The following is a 19,096-nucleotide window of genomic DNA, read 5'->3' as shown; positions in this document are numbered from 1 at the left end:
AGAGAGAGCGGGGGGGCAGTGGGATTAGTTTGGGGAACGATACAGGGCTATGGGGAGAGAGAGCGGGGACAGTGGGATTAGTTTGGGGAACGATACAGGGCTATGGGGAGAGAGCGGGGGGACAGTGGGATTAGTTTGGGGAACGATACATGGCTATGGGGAGAGAGAGCGGGGACAGTGGGATTAGTTTGGGGAACGATACAGGGCTATGGGGAGAGAGCGGGGGGACAGTGGGATTAGTTTGGGGAACGATACATGGCTATGGGGAGAGAGCGGGGGGGACAGTGGGATTAGTTTGGGGATCGATACAGGGCTATGGGGAGAGAGCGGGGGGACAGTGGGATTAGTTTGGGGAACGATACAGGGCTATGGGGAGAGAGCGGGGGGACAGTGGGATTAGTTTGGGGAACGATACAGGGCTATGGGGAGAGAGCGGGGGGACAGTGGGATTAGTTTGGGGATCGATACAGGGCTATGGGGAAAGAGAGCGGGGGGACAGTGGGATTAGTTTGGGGATCGATACAGGGCTATGGGGAGAGAGCGGGGGGACAGTGGGATTAGTTTGGGGATGGATACAGGGCTATGGGGAGAGAGCGGGGGGACAGTGGGATTAGTTTGGGGATCGTTACAGGGCTATGGGGAGAGCGGGGGAAAGTGGGATTAGTTTGGGGATTGATACAGGGCTATGGGGAGAGAGCGGGGGGACAGTGGGATTAGTTTGGGGATCGATACAAGGCTATGGGGAGAGAGCGGGGGGACAGTGGGATTAGTTTGGGGATCGATACAGGGCTATGGGGAGAGAGCGGGGGGACAGTGGGATTAGTTTGGGGATTGATGCAGGGCTATGGGGAGAGAGCGGGGGGACAGTGGGATTAGTTTGGGGATCGATACAGGGCTATGGGGAGAGAGCCGGGGGGCAGTGGGATTAGTTTGGGGAACGATACAGGGCTATGGGGAGAGAGAGCGGGGGGACAGTGGGATTAGTTTGGGGAACGATACAGGGCTATGGGGAGAGAGAGCGGGGGGACAGTGGGATTAGTTTGGGGAACGATACAGGGCTATGGGGAGAGAGAGCGGGGGGACAGTGGGATTAGTTTGGGGATCGATACAGGGCTATGGGGAGAGAGAGCGGGGGGACAGTGGGATTAGTTTGGGGATCGATACAGGGCTATGGGGAGAGAGAGCGGGGGGACAGTGGGATTAGTTTGGGGAACGATACAGGGCTATGGGGAGAGAGCGGGGGGGACAGTGGGATTAGTTTGGGGATCGATACAGGGCTATGGGGAGAGAGAGCGGGGGGGACAGTGGGATTAGTTTGGGGAACGATACAGGGCTATGGGGAGAGAGAGCGGGGGGACAGTGGGATTAGTTTGGGGATGGATACAGGGCTATGGGGAGAGAGAGCGGGGGGACAGTGGGATTAGTTTGGGGATCGATACAGGGCTATGGGGAGAGAGAGCGGGGGGGACAGTGGGATTAGTTTGGGGATCGATACAGGGCTATGGGGAGAGAGAGCGGGGGGACAGTGGGATTAGTTTGGGGAACGATACAGGGCTATGGGGAGAGAGAGCGGGGGGACAGTGGGATTAGTTTGGGGAACGATACAGGGCTATGGGGAGAGACCGGGGGGGACAGTGGGATTAGTTTGGGGATCGATACAGGGCTATGGGGGGAGAGAGCGGGGGGCAGTGGGATTAGTTTGGGGATGGATACAGGGCTATGGGGAGAGAGAGCGGGGGGACAGTGGGATTAGTTTGGCGATCGATACAGGGCTATGGGGAGAGAGAGCGGGGGGACAGTGGGATTAGTTTGGGGAACGATACAGGGCTATGGGGAGAGAGAGCGGGGGGACAGTGGGATTAGTTTGGGGAACGATACAGGGCTATGGGGAGAGAGCGCGGGGGGACAGTGGGATTAGTTTGGGGAACGATACAGGGCTATGGGGAGAGAGAGCGGGGGGACAGTGGGATTAGTTTGGGGATCGATACAGGGCTATGGGGAGAGAGAGCGGGGGGACAGTGGGATTAGTTTGGGGATCGATACAGGGCTATGGGGAGAGAGAGCGGGGACAGTGGGATTAGTTTGGGGATCGATACAGGGCTATGGGGAGAGAGCTGGGACAGTGGGATTAGTTTGGGGATCGATACAGGGCTATGGGGAGAGAGAGCGGGGGGACAGTGGGATTAGTTTGGGGATCGATACAGGGCTATGGGGAGAGAGCTGGGGGGACAGTGGGATTAGTTTGGGGAACGATACAGGGCTATGGGGAGAGAGAGCGGGGGGACAGTGGGATTAGTTTGGGGAACGATACAGGGCTTTGGGGAGAGAGAGCGGGCGGACAGTGGGATTAGTTTGGGGATCGATACAGGGCTATGGGGAGAGAGAGCGGGGGGACAGTGGGATTAGTTTGGGGATCGATACAGGGCTATGGGGAGAGCGCGGGGGGGACAGTGGGATTAGTTTGGGGATCGATACAGAGCTATGGGGAGAGAGAGCGGGGGGACAGGGGGATTAGTTTGGGGATGGATACAGGGCTATGGGGAGAGAGAGTGGGGACAGTGGGATTAGTTTGGGGATCGATACAGGGCAATGGGGAGAGAGAGCGGGGGGACAGTGGGATTAGTTTGGGGATCGATACAGGGCTATGGGGAGAGAGAGCGGGGGGACAGTGGGATTAGTTTGGGGAACGATACAGGGCTATGGGGAGAGAGAGCGGGGGGACAGTGGGATTAGTTTGGGGAACGATACAGGGCTACGGGGAGAGAGAGCGGGGGGACAGTGGGATTAGTTTGGGGAACGATACAGGGCTATGGGGAGAGAGAGCGGGGGGACAGTGGGATTAGTTTGGGTAACGATACAGGGCTATGGGGAGAGAGCGGGGGGACAGTGGGATTCGTTTGGGGAACGATACAGGGCTATGGAGAGAGAGTGGGGGGACAGTGGGATTAGTTTGAGGAACGATACAGGGCTATGGGGGGAGAGAGCGGGGGGACAGTGGGATTAGTTTGGGGAACGATACAGGGCTATGGGGAGAGAGAGCGGGGGGACAGTGGGATTAGCTTGGGGATTGATACAGGGCTATGGGGAGAGAGCGGGGGACAGTGGGATTAGTTTGGGGATGGATACAGGGCTATGGGGAGAGAGAGCGGGGGGACAGTGGGATTAGTTTGGGGATGGATACAGGGCTATGGGGGGAGAGAGCGGGGGGCAGTGGGATTAGTTTGGGGATGGATACAGGGCTATGGGGAGAGAGCGGGGGGACAGTGGGATTAGTTTGGGGATGGATACAGGGCTATGGGGAGAGAGAGCGGGGCGACAGTGGGATTAGTTTGGGGATGGATACAGGGCTATGGGGAGAGAGAGTGGGGGGACAGTGGGATTAGTTTGGGGATCGATACAGGGCTATGGGGAGAGAGAGCGGGGCGACAGTGGGATTAGTTTGGGGATGGATACAGGGCTATGGGGAGAGAGCGGGGGGACAGTGGGATTAGTTTGGGGATGGATACAGGGCTATGGGGGGAGAGCGGGGGGACAGTGGGATTAGTTTGGGGATTGATACAGGGCTATGGGGAGAGAGCGGGGGGACAGTGGGATTAGTTTGGGGATGGATACAGGGCTATGGGGGGAGAGAGCGGGGGGCAGTGGGATTAGTTTGGGGATGGATACAGGGCTATGGGGAGAGAGCGGGGGGACAGTGGGATTAGTTTGGGGATCGATACAGGGCTATGGGGAGAGAGAGCGGGGGGCATTGGGATTGGTTTGGGGACTGATTGAGCACTGGTGATTCCTACCTTGGTTGAATAGCTCAACAAAGTCCAGTGCGGCATGAACGATCCTCCTCATCCTTGCTACATTTTCTGCCCTCACCACCCCCTGGGGCTGGGGGCCCACTTCAATTCCTGCAACGATTCATCAGTGATCAGGACAGGTCAGTCCATCCAGGTCCCCCAGCACTCACCCCCGACACCCCCTCCATATCCCCGACACCCCCTCCCTATCCCTGTAACCCCCGACACCCCCTCCCTATCCCTGTAACCCCCCGACACCCCCTCCCTATCCCTGTAACCCCCCGACACCCCCTCCCTATCCCTGTAACCCCCTACACCCCCTCCCTATCCCTGTAACCCCCCGACACCCCCTCCCTATCTCTGTCACCCCCCTACACCCCCTCCCTATCTCTGTAACCCCCTACACCCCCTCCCTATCTCTGTAACCCCCTACACCCCCTCCCTATCTCTGTAACCCCCTACACCCCCTCCCTATCCCTGTAACCCCCCGACACCCCCTCCCTATCCCTGTAACCCCCCGACACCCCCTCCCTATCCCTGTAACCCCCCGACACCCCCTCCCTATCCCTGTAACCCCCCGACACCCCCTCCCTATCTCTGTAACCCCCTACACCCCCTCACTATCTCTGTAACCCCCTACACCCCCTCCCTATCTCTGTCACCCCCTACACCCCCTCCCTATCTCTGTCACCCCCTACACCCCCTCCCTATCCCTGTAACCCCCTACACCCCCGACACCCCCGACACCCCCTCCCTATCTCTGTAACCCCCTACACCCCCTCCCTATCTCTGTAAACCCCTACACCCCCTCCCTATCTCTGTGACCCCCCACGCCCCCTCCCTATCTCTGTAACCCCCGACACCCCCTCCCTATCTCTGTAAACCCCCACACCCCCTCCCTATCTCTGTAACCCCCTCCACCCCCTCCCTATCCCTGTAACCCCCGACACCCCCTCCCTATCTCTGTAACCCCCTACACCCCCTCCCTATCCCTGTAACCCCCTACACCCCCTCCCTATCTCTGTAACCCCCTACACCCCCTCCCTATCTCTGTAACCCCCTACACCCCCTCCCTATCCCTGTAACCCCCTACACCCCCTCCCTATCCCTGTAACCCCCTACACCCCCTCCCTATCCCTGTAACCCCCTACACCCCCTCCCTATCTCTGTAACCCCCTACACCCCCTCCCTATCTCTGTAACCCCCTACACCCCCTCCCTGTCTCTGTAACCCCCTACACCCCCTCCCTATCCCTGTAACCCCCTACACCCCCTCCCTATCTCTGTAACCCCCTACACCCCCTCCCTATCTCTGTAACCCCCTACACCCCCTCCCTATCTCTGTCACCCCCTACACCCCCTCCCTATCTCTGTCACCCCCTCCACCCCCTCCCTATCTCTGTAACCCCCCTACACCCCCTCCCTATCTCTGTCACCCCCTGCACCCCTCCCTATCTCTGTAACCCCCTCCACCCCCTCCCTATCTCTGTCACCCCCTACACCCCTCCCTATCTCTGTAACCCCCTCCACCCCCTCCCTATCTCTGTCACCCCCTACACCCCCTCCCTATCTCTGTCACCCCCTACACCCCTCCCTATCTCTGTAACCCCCTCCACCCCCTCCCTATCTCTGTAACCCCCCTACACCCCCTCCCTATCTCTGTAACCCCCTACACACCCTCCCTATCTCTGTCACCCCCTACACCCCCTCCATGTCTCTGTAACCCCCCAAACCCCCTCCCTATCTCTGTCACCCCCTACACCCCCTCCCTATCTCTGTAACCCCCTACACCCCCTCCCTATCTCTGTCACCCCCTACACCCCCTCCCTATCTCTGTCACCCCCTACACCCCCCCCCTATCTCTGTCACCCCCTACACCCCCTCCCTATCTCTGTAACCCCCTACACCCCATCCCTATCTCTGTAACCCCCCAAACCCCCTCCCTATCTCTGTCACCCCCTACACCCCCTCCCTATCTCTGTCAACCCCTACACCCCCTCCCTATCTCTGTCACCCCCTACACCCCCTCCCTATCTCTGTCACCCCCTACACCCCCTCCCTATCTCTGTAACCCCCTACACCCCCTCCCTATCTCTGTAACCCCTACACCCCCTCCCTATCTCTGTAACCCCCTACACCCCCTCCCTATCTCTGTAACCCCCTACACCCCCTCCCTATCTCTGTAACCCCCTACACCCCCTCCCTATCTCTGTAACCCCCCGACACCCCCTCCCTATCTCTGTCAACCCCTACACCCCCTCCCTATCTCTGTCACCCCTACACCCCCTCCCTATCTCTGTCACCCCCTACACCCCCTCCCTATCTCTGTCACCCCCTACACCCTCTCCCTATCTCTGTCACCCCCTACACCCCCTCCCTATCTCTGTCACCCCCTACACCCCCTCCCTATCTCTGTAACCCCCTACACTCCCTCCCTATCTCTGTAACCCCCTACACCCCCTCCCTATCTCTGTAACCCCCTACACCCCCTCCCTATCTCTGTACCCCCCTACACCCCCTCCCTATCTCTGTAACCCCCTACACCCCCTCCCTATCTCTGTCACCCCCTACACCCCCTCCCTATCTCTGTCACCCCCTACACCCCCTCCCTATCTCTGTGACCCCCCCACACCCCCTCCCTATCTCTGTAAACCCCTACACCCCCTCCCTATCTCTGTAACCCACGACACCCCCTCCCTATCTCTGTAACCCCCTACACCCCCTCCCTATCTCTGTCACCCCCTACACCCCCTCCCTATCTCTGTCACCCCCTACACAACCCTCCCGATCTCTGTCACCCCCTACACCCCCTCCCTATTTCTGTAACCCCCTACACCCCCTCCCTATCTCTGTAACCCCCCACGCCCCCTCCCTGTCTCTGTAACCCCCGACACCCCCGAAACCCCCTCCATATCCCCGACACCCCCGACACCCCCTCCCTATCTCTGTACCCCCCTACACCCCCTCCCTGTCTCTGTAACCCCCTACACCCCCTCCCTATCTCTGTAACCCCCCACACCCCCTCCCTATCTCTGTCACCCCCTACACCCCCACCCTATCTCTGTAACCCCCCACACCCCTCCCTATCTCTGTAACCCCCTACACCCCCTCCCTCTCTCTGTAACCCCCTACACCCCGTATCTTGTAACCCCCTACACCCCCTCCCTATCCCTGTAACCCCCGACACCCCCTCCCTATCTCTGTAACCCCCTACACCCCCTCCCTATCCCTGTAACCCCCGACACCCCCTCCCTATCTCTGTATCCCCCGACACCCCCTCCCTATCTCTGTAACCCCCTACACCCCCTCCCTATCTCTGTAACCCCCTACACCCCCTCACTGTCTCTGTAACCCCCTACACCCCCTCCCTATCTCTGTAACCCCCTACACCCCCTCCCTGTCTCTGTAACACCCGACACCCCCTCCCTGTCTCTGTAACCCCCTACACCCCCTCCCTATCTCTGTAACCCCCTACACCCCCTCCCTATCCCTGTAACCCCCTACACCCCCTCCCTGTCTCTGTAACCCCCTACACCCCCTCCCTATCTCTGTCACCCCCTACACCCCCTCCCTACCTCTGTCACCCCCTACACCCTCTCCCTACCTCTGTAACCCCCTACACCCCCTCCCTATCTCTGTAACCCCCTACACTCCCTCCCTATCCCTGTAACCCCCTACACCCCCTCCCTATCTCTGTAACCCCCTACACCCCCTCCCTATCTCTGTAACCCCCTACACCCCCTCCCTATCCCTGTAACCCCCGACACCCCCTCCCTATCCCTGTAACCCCCGACACCCCCTCCCTATCTCTGTAACCCCCTACACCCCCTCCCTCTCTCTTTAACCCCCTACACCCCCTCCCTATCTCGGTCACCCACAACACCCCCTCCCTATCTCTGTCACCCCCTACACCCCCTCCCTATCCCTGTAACCCCCTACACCCCCTCCCTATCTCTGTCACCCCCTACACCCCCTCCCTATCCCTGTAACCCCCTACACCCCCTCCCTATCTCGGTCACCCCCTACACCCCCTCCCTCTCTCTGTAACCCCCTACACCCCCTCCCTATCTCGGTCACCCCCTACACCCCCTCCCTATCTCTGTAACCCCCTACACCCCCTCCCTATCTCTGTAACCCCCTACACCCCCTCCCTATCCCTGTAACCCCCGACACCCCCTCCCTATCTCTGTAACCCCCTACACCCCCTCCCTCTCTCTGTAACCCCCTACCCCCCCTCCCTATCTCGGTCACCCACAACACCCCCTCCCTATCTCTGTCACCCCCTACACCCCCTCCCTATCCCTGTAACCCCCGACACCCCCTCCCTATCTCTGTACCCCCCTACACCCCCTCCCTATCTCTGTAACCCCCCTACACCCCCTCCCTATCTCTGTAACCCCCTACATCCCCTCCCTATCTCTGTCACCCCCTACACCCCCACCCTATCTCTGTAACCCCCCACACCCCTCCCTATCTCTGTCACCCCCGACACCCCCTCCCTATCTCTGTAACCCCCTACACCCCCTCCCTCTCTCTGTAACCCCCTACACCCCCTATCTTGTAACCCCCTACACCCCCTCCCTATCCCTGTAACCCCCGACACCCCCTCCCTATCTCTGTAACCCCCTACACCCCCTCCCTATCCCTGTAACCCCCGACACCCCCTCCCTATCTCTGTATCCCCCGACACCCCCTCCCTATCTCTGTAACCCCCTACACCCCCTCCCTATCTCTGTAACCCCCTACACCCCCTCCCTGTCTCTGTAACCCCCTACACCCCCTCCCTATCTCTGTAACCCCCTACACCCCCTCCCTGTCTCTGTAACACCCGACACCCCCTCCCTGTCTCTGTAACCCCCTACACCCCCTCCCTATCTCTGTAACCCCCTACACCCCCTCCCTATCCCTGTAACCCCCTACACCCCCTCCCTGTCTCTGTAACCCCCTACACCCCCTCCCTATCTCTGTCACCCCCTACACCCCCTCCCTACCTCTGTCACCCCCTACACCCCCTCCCTACCTCTGTAACCCCCTACACCCCCTCCCTATCTCTGTAACCCCCTACACTCCCTCCCTATCCCTGTAACCCCCTACACCCCCTCCCTATCTCTGTAACCCCCTACACCCCCTCCCTATCTCTGTAACCCCCTACACCCCCTCCCTATCCCTGTAACCCCCGACACCACCTCCCTATCTCTGTAACCCCCTACACCCCCTCCCTATCCCTGTAACCCCCGACACCCCCTCCCTATCTCTGTACCCCCCTACACCCCCTCCCTATCCCTGTAACCCCCTACACCCCCTCCCTATCTCTGTAACCCCCTACACCCCCTCCCTCTCTCTGTAACCCCCTACACCCCCTCCCTATCTCGGTCACCCACAACACCCCCTCCCTATCTCTGTACCCCCCTACACCCCCTCCCTATCCCTGTAACCCCCTACACCCCCTCCCTATCTCTGTAACCCCCTACACCCCCTCCCTATCTCTGTAACCCCCTACACAACCTCCCTCTCTCTGTAACCCCCCCTACACCCCCTCCCTATCCCTGTAACCCCCTACACCCCCTCCCTATCTCTGTCACCCCCTACACCCCCTCCCTATCCCTGTAACCCCCTACACCCCCTCCCTATCTCGGTCACCCCCTACACCCCCTCCCTATCTCTGTAACCCCCTACACCCCCTCCCTATCTCTGTCACCCCCTACACCCCCTCCCTATCCCTGTAACCCCCTACACCCCCTCCCTGTCTCTGTCACCCCCTACACCCCTCCCTATCTCGGTCACCCCCTACACCCCCTCCCTATCTCTGTAACCCCCTACACCCCCTCCCTATCTCTGTAACCCCCTACACCCCCTCCCTATCTCTGTAACCCCCTACACCCCCTCCCTGTCTCTGTAACCCCCTACACCCCCTCCCTGTCTCTGTAACCCCCTGCACCCCCTCCCTATCTCTGTAACCCCCCTACACCCCCTCCCTATCTCTGTAACCCTCTACACCCTCTCCCTATCTCTGTCACCCCCTACACCCCCTCCCTATCTCTGTAACCCCCTCCACCCCCTCCCTATCTCTGTGACCCCCCCACACCCCCTCCCTATCTCTGTAAACCCCTACACCCCCTCCCTATCTCTGTAAACCCCTACACCCCCTCCCTATCTCTGTAACCCACGACACCCCCTCCCTATCTCTGTAAACCCCTACACCCCCTCCCTATCTCTGTCACCCCCTACACCCCCTCCCTATCTCTGTAACCCCCTACACCCCCTCCCTATCTCTGTAAACCCCTACACCCCCTCCCTATCCCTGTAGCCCCCTACACCCCTCCCTATCTCTGTAACCCCCTACACCCCCTCCCTATCTCTGTAACCCCCTACACAACCTCCCTCTCTCTGTAACCCCCCCTACACCCCCTCCCTATCCCTGTAACCCCCTACACCCCCTCCCTATCTCTGTCACCCCCTACACCCCCTCCCTATCCCTGTAACCCCCTACACCCCCTCCCTATCTCGGTCACCCCCTACACCCCCTCCCTATCTCTGTAACCCCCTACACCCCCTCCCTATCTCTGTCACCCCCTACACCCCCTCCCTATCCCTGTAACCCCCTACACCCCCTCCCTGTCTCTGTCACCCCCTACACCCCTCCCTATCTCGGTCACCCCCTACACCCCCTCCCTATCTCTGTAACCCCCTACACCCCCTCCCTATCTCTGTAACCCCCTACACCCCCTCCCTATCTCTGTAACCCCCTACACCCCCTCCCTATCTCTGTAACCCCCTACACCCCCTCCCTGTCTCTGTAACCCCCTACACCCCCTCCCTGTCTCTGTAACCCCCTGCACCCCCTCCCTATCTCTGTAACCCCCCTACACCCCCTCCCTAGCTCTGTAACCCCCTTACCCCCTCCCTATCTCTGTAACCCCCCTACACCCCCTCCCTATCTCTGTAACCCCCTCCATCCCCTCCCTATCTCTGTAACCCCCTCCACCCCCTCCCTATCTCTGTAACCCCCTACACCCCCTCCCTATCTCTGTAACCCCCTACACCCCCTCCCTATCCCTGTAACCCCCGACACCCCCTCCCTATCTCTGTAACCCCCTACACCCCCTCCCTATCTCTGTAACCCCCTACACCCCCTCCCTATCTCTGTAACCCCCTACACCCCCTCCCTATCTCTGTAACCCCCTACACCCCCTCCCTGTCTCTGTAACCCCCGACACCCCCTCCCTATCTCTGTAACCCCCCTACACCCCCTCCCTATCTCTGTAAACCCCCACACCCCCTCCCTATCTCTGTAACCCTCTACACCCCCTCCCTATCTCTGTAACCCCCTACACCCCCTCCCTATCTCTGTAACCCCCTACACCCCCTCCCTATCTCTGTAACCCCCTACACCCCCTCCCTATCTCTGTAACCCCCTACACCCCCTCCCTATCTCTAACCCCCTACACCCCCTCCCTATCTCAGTACCCCCCTACACCCCCTCCCTATCTCTGTAACCCCCAACACCCCCTCCCTATCCTGTAACCCCCTACACCCCCTCCCTATCTCTGTAACCCCCTACACCCCCTCCCTATCTCTGTAAACCCCCAAACCCCCTCCCTATCTCTGTCACCCCCTCCACCCCCTCCCTATCTCTGTCACCCCCTACACCCCCTCCCTATCTCTGTCACCCCCTACACCCCCTCCCTATCTCTGTAACCCCCCAAACCCCCTCCCTATCCCTGTAACCCCCTACATCCCCTCCCTATCTCTGTCACCCCCTCCACCCCCTCCCTATCTCTGTCACCCCCTACACCCCCTCCCTATCTCTGTAACCCCCTACACCCCCTCCCTATCTCTGTCACCCCCTACACCCCCTCCCTATCTCTGTAACCCCCTACACCCCCTCCCTATCTCTGTCACCCCCTACACCCCCTCCCTATCTCTGTCACCCCCTACACCCCCTCCCTATCTCTGTAACCCCCTACACCCCCTCCCTATCTCTGTCACCCCCTACACCCCCTCCCTATCTCTGTCACCCCCTACACCCCCTCCCTATCTCTGTAACCCCCCAAACCCCCTCCCTATCCCTGTAACCCCCTACATCCCCTCCCTATCTCTGTAACCCCCTACACACCCTCCCTATCTCTGTCACCCCTACACCCCCTCCCTATCTCTGTCACCCCCTACACCCCCTCCCTATCTCTGTCACCCCCTACACCCCCTCCCTATCTCTGTCACCCCCTACACCCCCTCCCTATCTCTGTCACCCCCTACACCCCCTCCCTATCTCTGTCACCCCCTACACCCCCTCCCTATCTCTGTAACCCCCTACACCCTCTCCCTATCTCTGTCACCCCCTACACCCCCTCCCTATCTCTGTAACCCCCTACACCCCCTCCCTATCTCTGTAAACCCCTACACCCCCTCCCTATCTCTGTAACCCCCCCACACCCCCTCCCTATCTCTGTAAACCCATACACCCCCTCCCTATCTCTGTAACCCCCGACACCCCCTCCCTATCTCTGTAAACCCCTACACCCCCTCCCCTATCTCTGTCACCCCCTACACCCCCTCCCTATCTCTGTCACCCCCTACACCCCCTCCCTATCTCTGTCACCGCCTACACCCCCTCCCTATCTCTTTAACCCCCTACACCCCCTCCCTATCTCTGTAAACCCCTACACTCCCTCCCTATCTCTGTCACCCCTACACCCCCTCCCTATCTCTGTCACCCCCTACACCCCCTCCCTATCTCTGTAAACCCCTACACTCCCTCCCTATCTCTGTCACCCCCTACACCCCCTCCCTATCTCTGTCACCCCCTACACCCCCTCCCTATCTCTGTCACCGCCTACACACCCCTCCCTATCTCTGTCACCCCTACACCCCCTCCCTATCTCTGTAAACCCCTACACCCTCTACCTATCTCTGTCACCCCCTACACCCCCTCCCTGTCTCTGTCACCCCCTACCACCCCTCCCTATCTCTGTAACCCCCCACACCCCTCCCTATCTCTGTAACCCCCTACACCCCCTCCCTATCTCTGTAAACCCTACACCCCCTCCCTATCTCTGTCACCCCTACACCCCCTCCCTATCTCTGTAACCCTCTACACCCTCTCCCTATCTCTGTCACCCCCTACACCCCCTCCCTATCTCTGTAACCCCCTCCACCCCCTCCCTATCTCTGTGACCCCCCCACACCCCCTCCCTATCTCTGTAAACCCCTACACCCCCTCCCTATCTCTGTCACCCCCTACACCCCCTCCCTATCTCTGTCACCCCCTACACCCCCTCCCTGTCTCTGTAACCCCCCAAACCCCCTCCCTATCTCTGTCACCCCCTACACCCCCTCCCTATCTCTGTAACCCACTACACCCCCTCCCTATCTCTGTAACCCCCTACACCCCCTCCCTATCTCTGTCACCCCTACACCCCCTCCCTATCTCTGTCACCCCCTACACCCCCTCCCTATCTCTGTCACCCCCTACACCCCCTCCCTATCTCTGTAACCCCCTACACCCCCTCCCGATCTCTGTCACCCCCTACACCCCCTCCCTATCTCTGTCACCCCCTACACCCCCTCCCTATCTCTGTCACCCCCTACACCCCCTCCCTATCTCTGTCACCCCCTACACCCCCTCCCTATCTCTGTCACCCCCTACACCCCCTCCCTATCTCTGTAACCCCCTACCCCCCCTCCCTATCTCTGTCACCCCCTACACCCCCTCCCTATCTCTGTCACCCCCTACACCCCCTCCCTATCTCTGTCACCCCCTACACCCCCTCCCTATCTCTGTCAACCCCTACACCCCCTCCCTATCTCTGTAAACCCCTACAACCCCTCCCTATCTCTGTAACCCCCTACACCCCCTCCCTATCTCTGTAACCCCCCGACACCCCCTCCCTATCTCTGTCAACCCCTACACCCCCTCCCTATCTCTGTAACCCTCTACACCCTCTCCCTATCTCTGTCACCCCCTACACCCCCTCCCTATCTCTGTGACCCCCCCACACTCCCTCCCTATCTCTGTAAACCCCTACACCCCCTCCCTATCTCTGTAAACCCCTACACCCCCTCCCTATCTCTGTCACCCCCTCCACCCCCTCCCTCTCTCTGTAACCCCCTACACCCCCTCCCTATCTCTGTCACCCCCTACACAACCCTCCCTATCTCTGTCACCCCCTACACCCCCTCCCTATCTCTGTAACCCCCTACACCCCCTCCCTATCTCTGTCACCCCCTCCACCCCCTCCCTCTCTCTGTAACCCCCTACACCCCCTCCCTATCTCGGTCACCCACTACACCCCCTCCCTATCTCTGTCACCCCCTACACAACCCTCCCTATCTCTGTCACCCCCTACACCCCTCCCTATCTCGGACACCCCCTACACCCCCTCCCTGTCTCTGTAACCCCCTACACCCCCTCCCTATCTCTGTAACCCCCTACACCCCCTCCCTATCTCGGTCACCCACTACACCCCCTCCCTATCTCTGTCACCCCCTACACAACCCTCCCTATCTCTGTCACCCCCTACACCCCTCCCTATCTCGGACACCCCCTACACCCCCTCCCTATTTCTGTAACCCCCTACACCCCCTCCCTGTCTCTGTAACCCCCTACACCCCCTCCCTATCTCTGTAACCCCCTACACCCCCTCCCTATCTCTGTAACCCCCTACACCCCCTCCCTATCTCTGTAACCCCCTACACCCCCTCCCTATCTCTGTCACCCCCCTACACCCCCTCCCTCTCTCTGTAACCCCCTACACCCCCTCCCTATCTCTGTAACCCCCCTACACCCCCTCCCTATCTCTGTCACCCCCTACACCCCCTCCCTATCTCTGAAACCCCCCTACACCCCCTCCCTATCTCTGTCACCCCCTACACCCCCTCCCTATCTCTGTAAACCCCCACACCCCCTCCCTATCTCTGTAACCCCCCTACACCCCCTCCCTATCTCTGTCACCCCCTACACCCCCTCCCTATCTCTGTCACCCCCCTACACCCCCTCCCTATCTCTGTAACCCCCTACACCCCCTCCCTATCTCTGTAACCCCCCTACACCCCCTCCCTATCTCTGTAACCCCCTACACCCCCTCCCTATCTCTGTAACCCCCCTACACCCCCTCCCTATCTCTGTCACCCCCTACACCCCCTCCCTATCTCTGTAACCCCCTACACCCCCTCCCAATCTCTGTAACCCCCCACACCCCCTCCCTATCTCTGTCACCCCCTACACCCCCTCCCTATCTCTGTAACCCCCTACACCCCCTCCCTATCTCTGTAACCCCCCTACACACCCTCCCTATCTCTGTAACCCCCTACACCCCCTCCCTATCTCTGTAACCCCCTACACCCCCTCCCTATCTCTGTCACCCCCTACACCCCCTCCCTATCTCTGTAAACCCCTACACCCCCTCCCTATCTCTGTAACCCCCTACACCCCCTCCCTATCTCTGTAACCCCCCGACACAGCCTCCCTATCTCTGTAACCCCCTACACCCCCTCCCTATCTCTGTAACCCCCTTACACTTCCTCCCTATCTCTGTGAACCCCACCCACACCCCCTCCCTATCTCTGTAACCCCCTACACCCCCTCCCTATCTCTGTCACCCCCTACACCCCCTCCCTATCTCTGTCACCCCCCTACACCCCCTCCCTATCTCTGTAACCCCCTACACCCCCTCCCTATCTCTGTAACCCCCCTACACCCCCTCCCTATCTCTGTCACCCCCTACACCCCCTCCCTATCTCTGTAACCCCCTACACCCCCTCCCTATCTCTGTAACCCCCCACACCCCCTCCCTATCTCTGTCACCCCCTACACCCCCTCCCTATCTCTGTAACCCCCTACACCCCCTCCCTATCTCTGTAACCCCCTACACCCCCTCCCTATCTCTGTCACCCCCTACACCCCCTCCCTATCTCTGTCACCCCCCTACACCCCCTCCCTATCTCTGTAACCCCCTACACCCCCTCCCTATCTCTGTAACCCCCTACACCCCCTCCCTATCTCTGTCACCCCCCTACACCCCCTCCCTATCTCTGTCACCCCCCTACACCCCCTCCCTATCTCTGTAACCCCCTACACCCCCTCCCTCTCTCTGTAACCCCCTACACCCCCTCCCTATCTCTGTAACCCCCCTACACCCCCTCCCTATCTCTGTCACCCCCTACACCCCCTCCCTATCTCTGAAACCCCCCTACACCCCCTCCCTATCTCTGTCACCCCCTACACCCCCTCCCTATCTCTGTAAACCCCCACACCCCCTCCCTATCTCTGTAACCCCCCTACACCCCCTCCCTATCTCTGTCACCCCCTACACCCCCTCCCTATCTCTGTCACCCCCCTACACCCCCTCCCTATCTCTGTAACCCCCTACACCCCCTCCCTATCTCTGTAACCCCCCTACACCCCCTCCCTATCTCTGTAACCCCCTACACCCCCCTCCCTATCTCTGTAACCCCCCTACACCCCCTCCCTATCTCTGTCACCCCCTACACCCCCTCCCTATCTCTGTAACCCCCTACACTCCCTCCCAATCTCTGTAACCCCCCACACCCCCTCCCTATCTCTGTCACCCCCTACACCCCCTCCCTATCTCTGTAACCCCCTACACCCCCTCCCTATCTCTGTAACCCCCCTACACACCCTCCCTATCTCTGTAACCCCCTACACCCCCTCCCTATCTCTGTAACCCCCTACACCCCCTCCCTATCTCTGTCACCCCCTACACCCCCTCCCTATCTCTGTAAACCCCTACACCCCCTCCCTATCTCTGTAACCCCCTACACCCCCTCCCTATCTCTGTCACCCCCTACACCCCCTCCCTATCTCTGTAACCCCCCGACACAGCCTCCCTATCTCTGTAACCCCCTACACCCCCTCCCTATCTCTGTAACCCCCTTACACCTCCTCCCTATCTCTGTGAACCCCCACACCCCCCTCCCTATCTCTGTAACCCCCTACACCCCCTCCCTATCTCTGTAACCCCCTACACCCCCTCCCTATCTCTGTCACCCCCTACACCCCCTCCCTATCTCTGTAAACCCCTACACCCCCTCCCTATCTCTGTAACCCCCTACACCCCCCTCCCTATCTCTGTAACCCCCCGACACAGCCTCCCTATCTCTGTAACCCCCTACACCCCCTCCCTATCTCTGTAACCCCCTTACACCTCCTCCCTATCTCTGTGAACCCCCACACCCCCTCCCTATCTCTGTAACCCCCTACACCCCCTCCCTATCTCTGTCACCCCCTACACCCCCTCCCTATCTCTGTCACCCCCCTACACCCCCTCCCTATCTCTGTAACCCCCTACACCCCCTCCCTATCTCTGTAACCCCCCTACACCCCCTCCCTATCTCTGTCACCCCCTACACCCCCTCCCTATCTCTGTAACCCCCTACACCCCCTCCCTATCTCTGTAACCCCCCACACCCCCTCCCTATCTCTGTCACCCCCTACACCCCCTCCCTATCTCTGTAACCCCCTACACCCCCTCCCTATCTCTGTAACCCCCTACACCCCCTCCCTATCTCTGTAACCCCCCGACACAGCCTCCCTATCTCTGTAACCCCCTACACCCCCTCCCTATCTCTGTAACCCCCCTACACCTCCTCCCTATCTCTGTAACCCCCTACACCCCCTCCCTATCTCTGTAACCCCCTACACCCCCTCCCTATCTCTGTAACCCCCTACACCCCCCTCCCTATCTCTGTCACCCCCTACACCCCCTCCCTATCTCTGTCACCCCCTACACCCCCTCCCTATCTCTGTAACCCCCTACACCCCCTCCCTATCTCTGTAACCCCCTACACCCCCTCCCTATCTCTGTCACCCCCTACACCCCCCTCCCTATCTCTGTCACCCCCCTACACCCCCTCCCTATCTCTGTAACCCCCTACACCCCCTCCCTATCTCTGTAACCCCCTACACCCCCTCCCTATCTCTGTAACCCCCCTACACCCCCTCCCTATCTCTGTAACCCCCTACCCCCCCCCTCCCTATCTCTGTAACCCCCCTACACCCCCTCCCTATCTCTGTAACCCCCTACACCCCCTCCCTATCTCTGTAACCCCCCTACACCCCCTCCCTATCTCTGTCACCCCCCTACACCCCCTCCCTATCTCTGTAACCCCCTACACCCCATCCCTATCTCTGTAACCCCCCTACACCCCCTCCCTATCTCTGTCACCCCCTACACCCCCTCCCTATCTCTGTCACCCCCTACACCCCCTCCCTATCTCTGTAACCCCCTACACCCCCTCCCTATCTCTGTCACCCCCTACACCCCCTCCCTATCTCTGTCACCCCCTACACCCCCTCCCTATCTCTGTAACCCCCTACACCCCCTCCCTATCTCTGTAACCCCCCACACCCCCTCCCTATCTCTGTCACCCCCTACACCCCCCTCCCTATCTCTGTAACCCCCTACACCCCCTCCCTATCTCTGTAACCCCCTACACCCCCTCCCTATCTCCCTCCCCCTCCGGCCCCTCCCTCTCCCCTCCCTCCCCCTCCGGCCCCTCCCCCTCCGGCCCCTCCCCCTCCGGCCCCTCCCTCTCTCCCCCTCTGGCTCGCCCCCTCTCTCCCCACCAGCCCCTCCCTCTCTCCCCCTCCGGCCCCCCCTCCAGCCCCTCCCTCTCTCCCCCTCCGGCTCCCCCCCCCCTCTCTCCCCTCCTGCCCCTCCCTCTCCCCCCCACTCGGGGCCCCCCCTCCCCCCTCCGGCCTCCCCCCCTCCGGCCGCTCCCTCTCCCCCCCCTTCCAGCCCCTCCCTCTCTCCCCCTCCGGCCACTCTCTCCCCCTCCGGCCCCTCCCTCTCTCCCCTCCGGCCCCTCTCTCCCCTCCGGCCCCTCTCTCCCCCTCCGGCCCCTCCCTCACTCCCCCCTCTGGCCCCTCCCTCTCCCCCCCCCCTGCGGCCCCCATCCCTCCCCCCCCCCCCCCCCCCTTACCTAAGCCATGTTGTCCGACTGTGCTGAGGCAGTATTTGTTTTCCGGACTGAGTCCGAGATCCAGCACTCGGCATCTCGAGGTATTCCCCGTCCTCTGTCGGGGAGAGATCAGAGAGAGGGTTCACTCACTGGGGGGGGGGGGCAGAGGGTAACGTGGTGCATGGGGGGGGGGGGGCAGAGGGTAATGGGGGGGGGCAGAGGGTATCGTGGTGCATGGGGGGGGCAGAGGGTAATGGGGAGGGCAGAGGGTATCGTAGTGCATGGGGGGGGGCAGAGGGTAACGTGGTGATTGGAGGGGGGCAGAGGGTAACGTGGTGCATGGGGGGGGCAGAGGGTAACGTGGTGATTGGGGGGGCAGAGGGTAACGTG

General features: G+C 60.6%; 1 protein-coding gene across 1 annotated transcript in view; it reads right to left on the bottom strand.

Annotated features, from left to right (window-relative positions):
* LOC148134000 (N-acyl-aromatic-L-amino acid amidohydrolase (carboxylate-forming)-like) overlaps positions 1–18,818 on the bottom strand; it is a 140,874-nt gene extending 122,056 nt beyond the window's left edge. Inside the window, exons 1-2 of the mRNA XM_087985706.1 lie at positions 18,728–18,818; positions 3,792–3,899 (exon numbers count right to left, since the gene is read on the bottom strand). Of these exons, the coding sequence (XP_087841832.1) occupies positions 3,792–3,843 (52 nt within the window). The 5' untranslated portion in view covers positions 3,844–3,899; positions 18,728–18,818. The remainder of the gene's footprint in view (positions 1–3,791; positions 3,900–18,727) is intronic.
* Positions 18,819–19,096: the final 278 nt, after the last annotated feature.

This window comes from Chiloscyllium plagiosum, unplaced genomic scaffold, assembly GCF_037043375.1.
Source record: "Chiloscyllium plagiosum isolate Xiang-an unplaced genomic scaffold, Cpla_swu_hap1 HiC_scaffold_133, whole genome shotgun sequence".
Taxonomy (NCBI): Eukaryota; Metazoa; Chordata; class Chondrichthyes; order Orectolobiformes; family Hemiscylliidae; genus Chiloscyllium; species Chiloscyllium plagiosum.
Note: the sequence above shows the minus strand (reverse complement) of the source record. Positions and strands in the feature narration are given on the sequence as shown.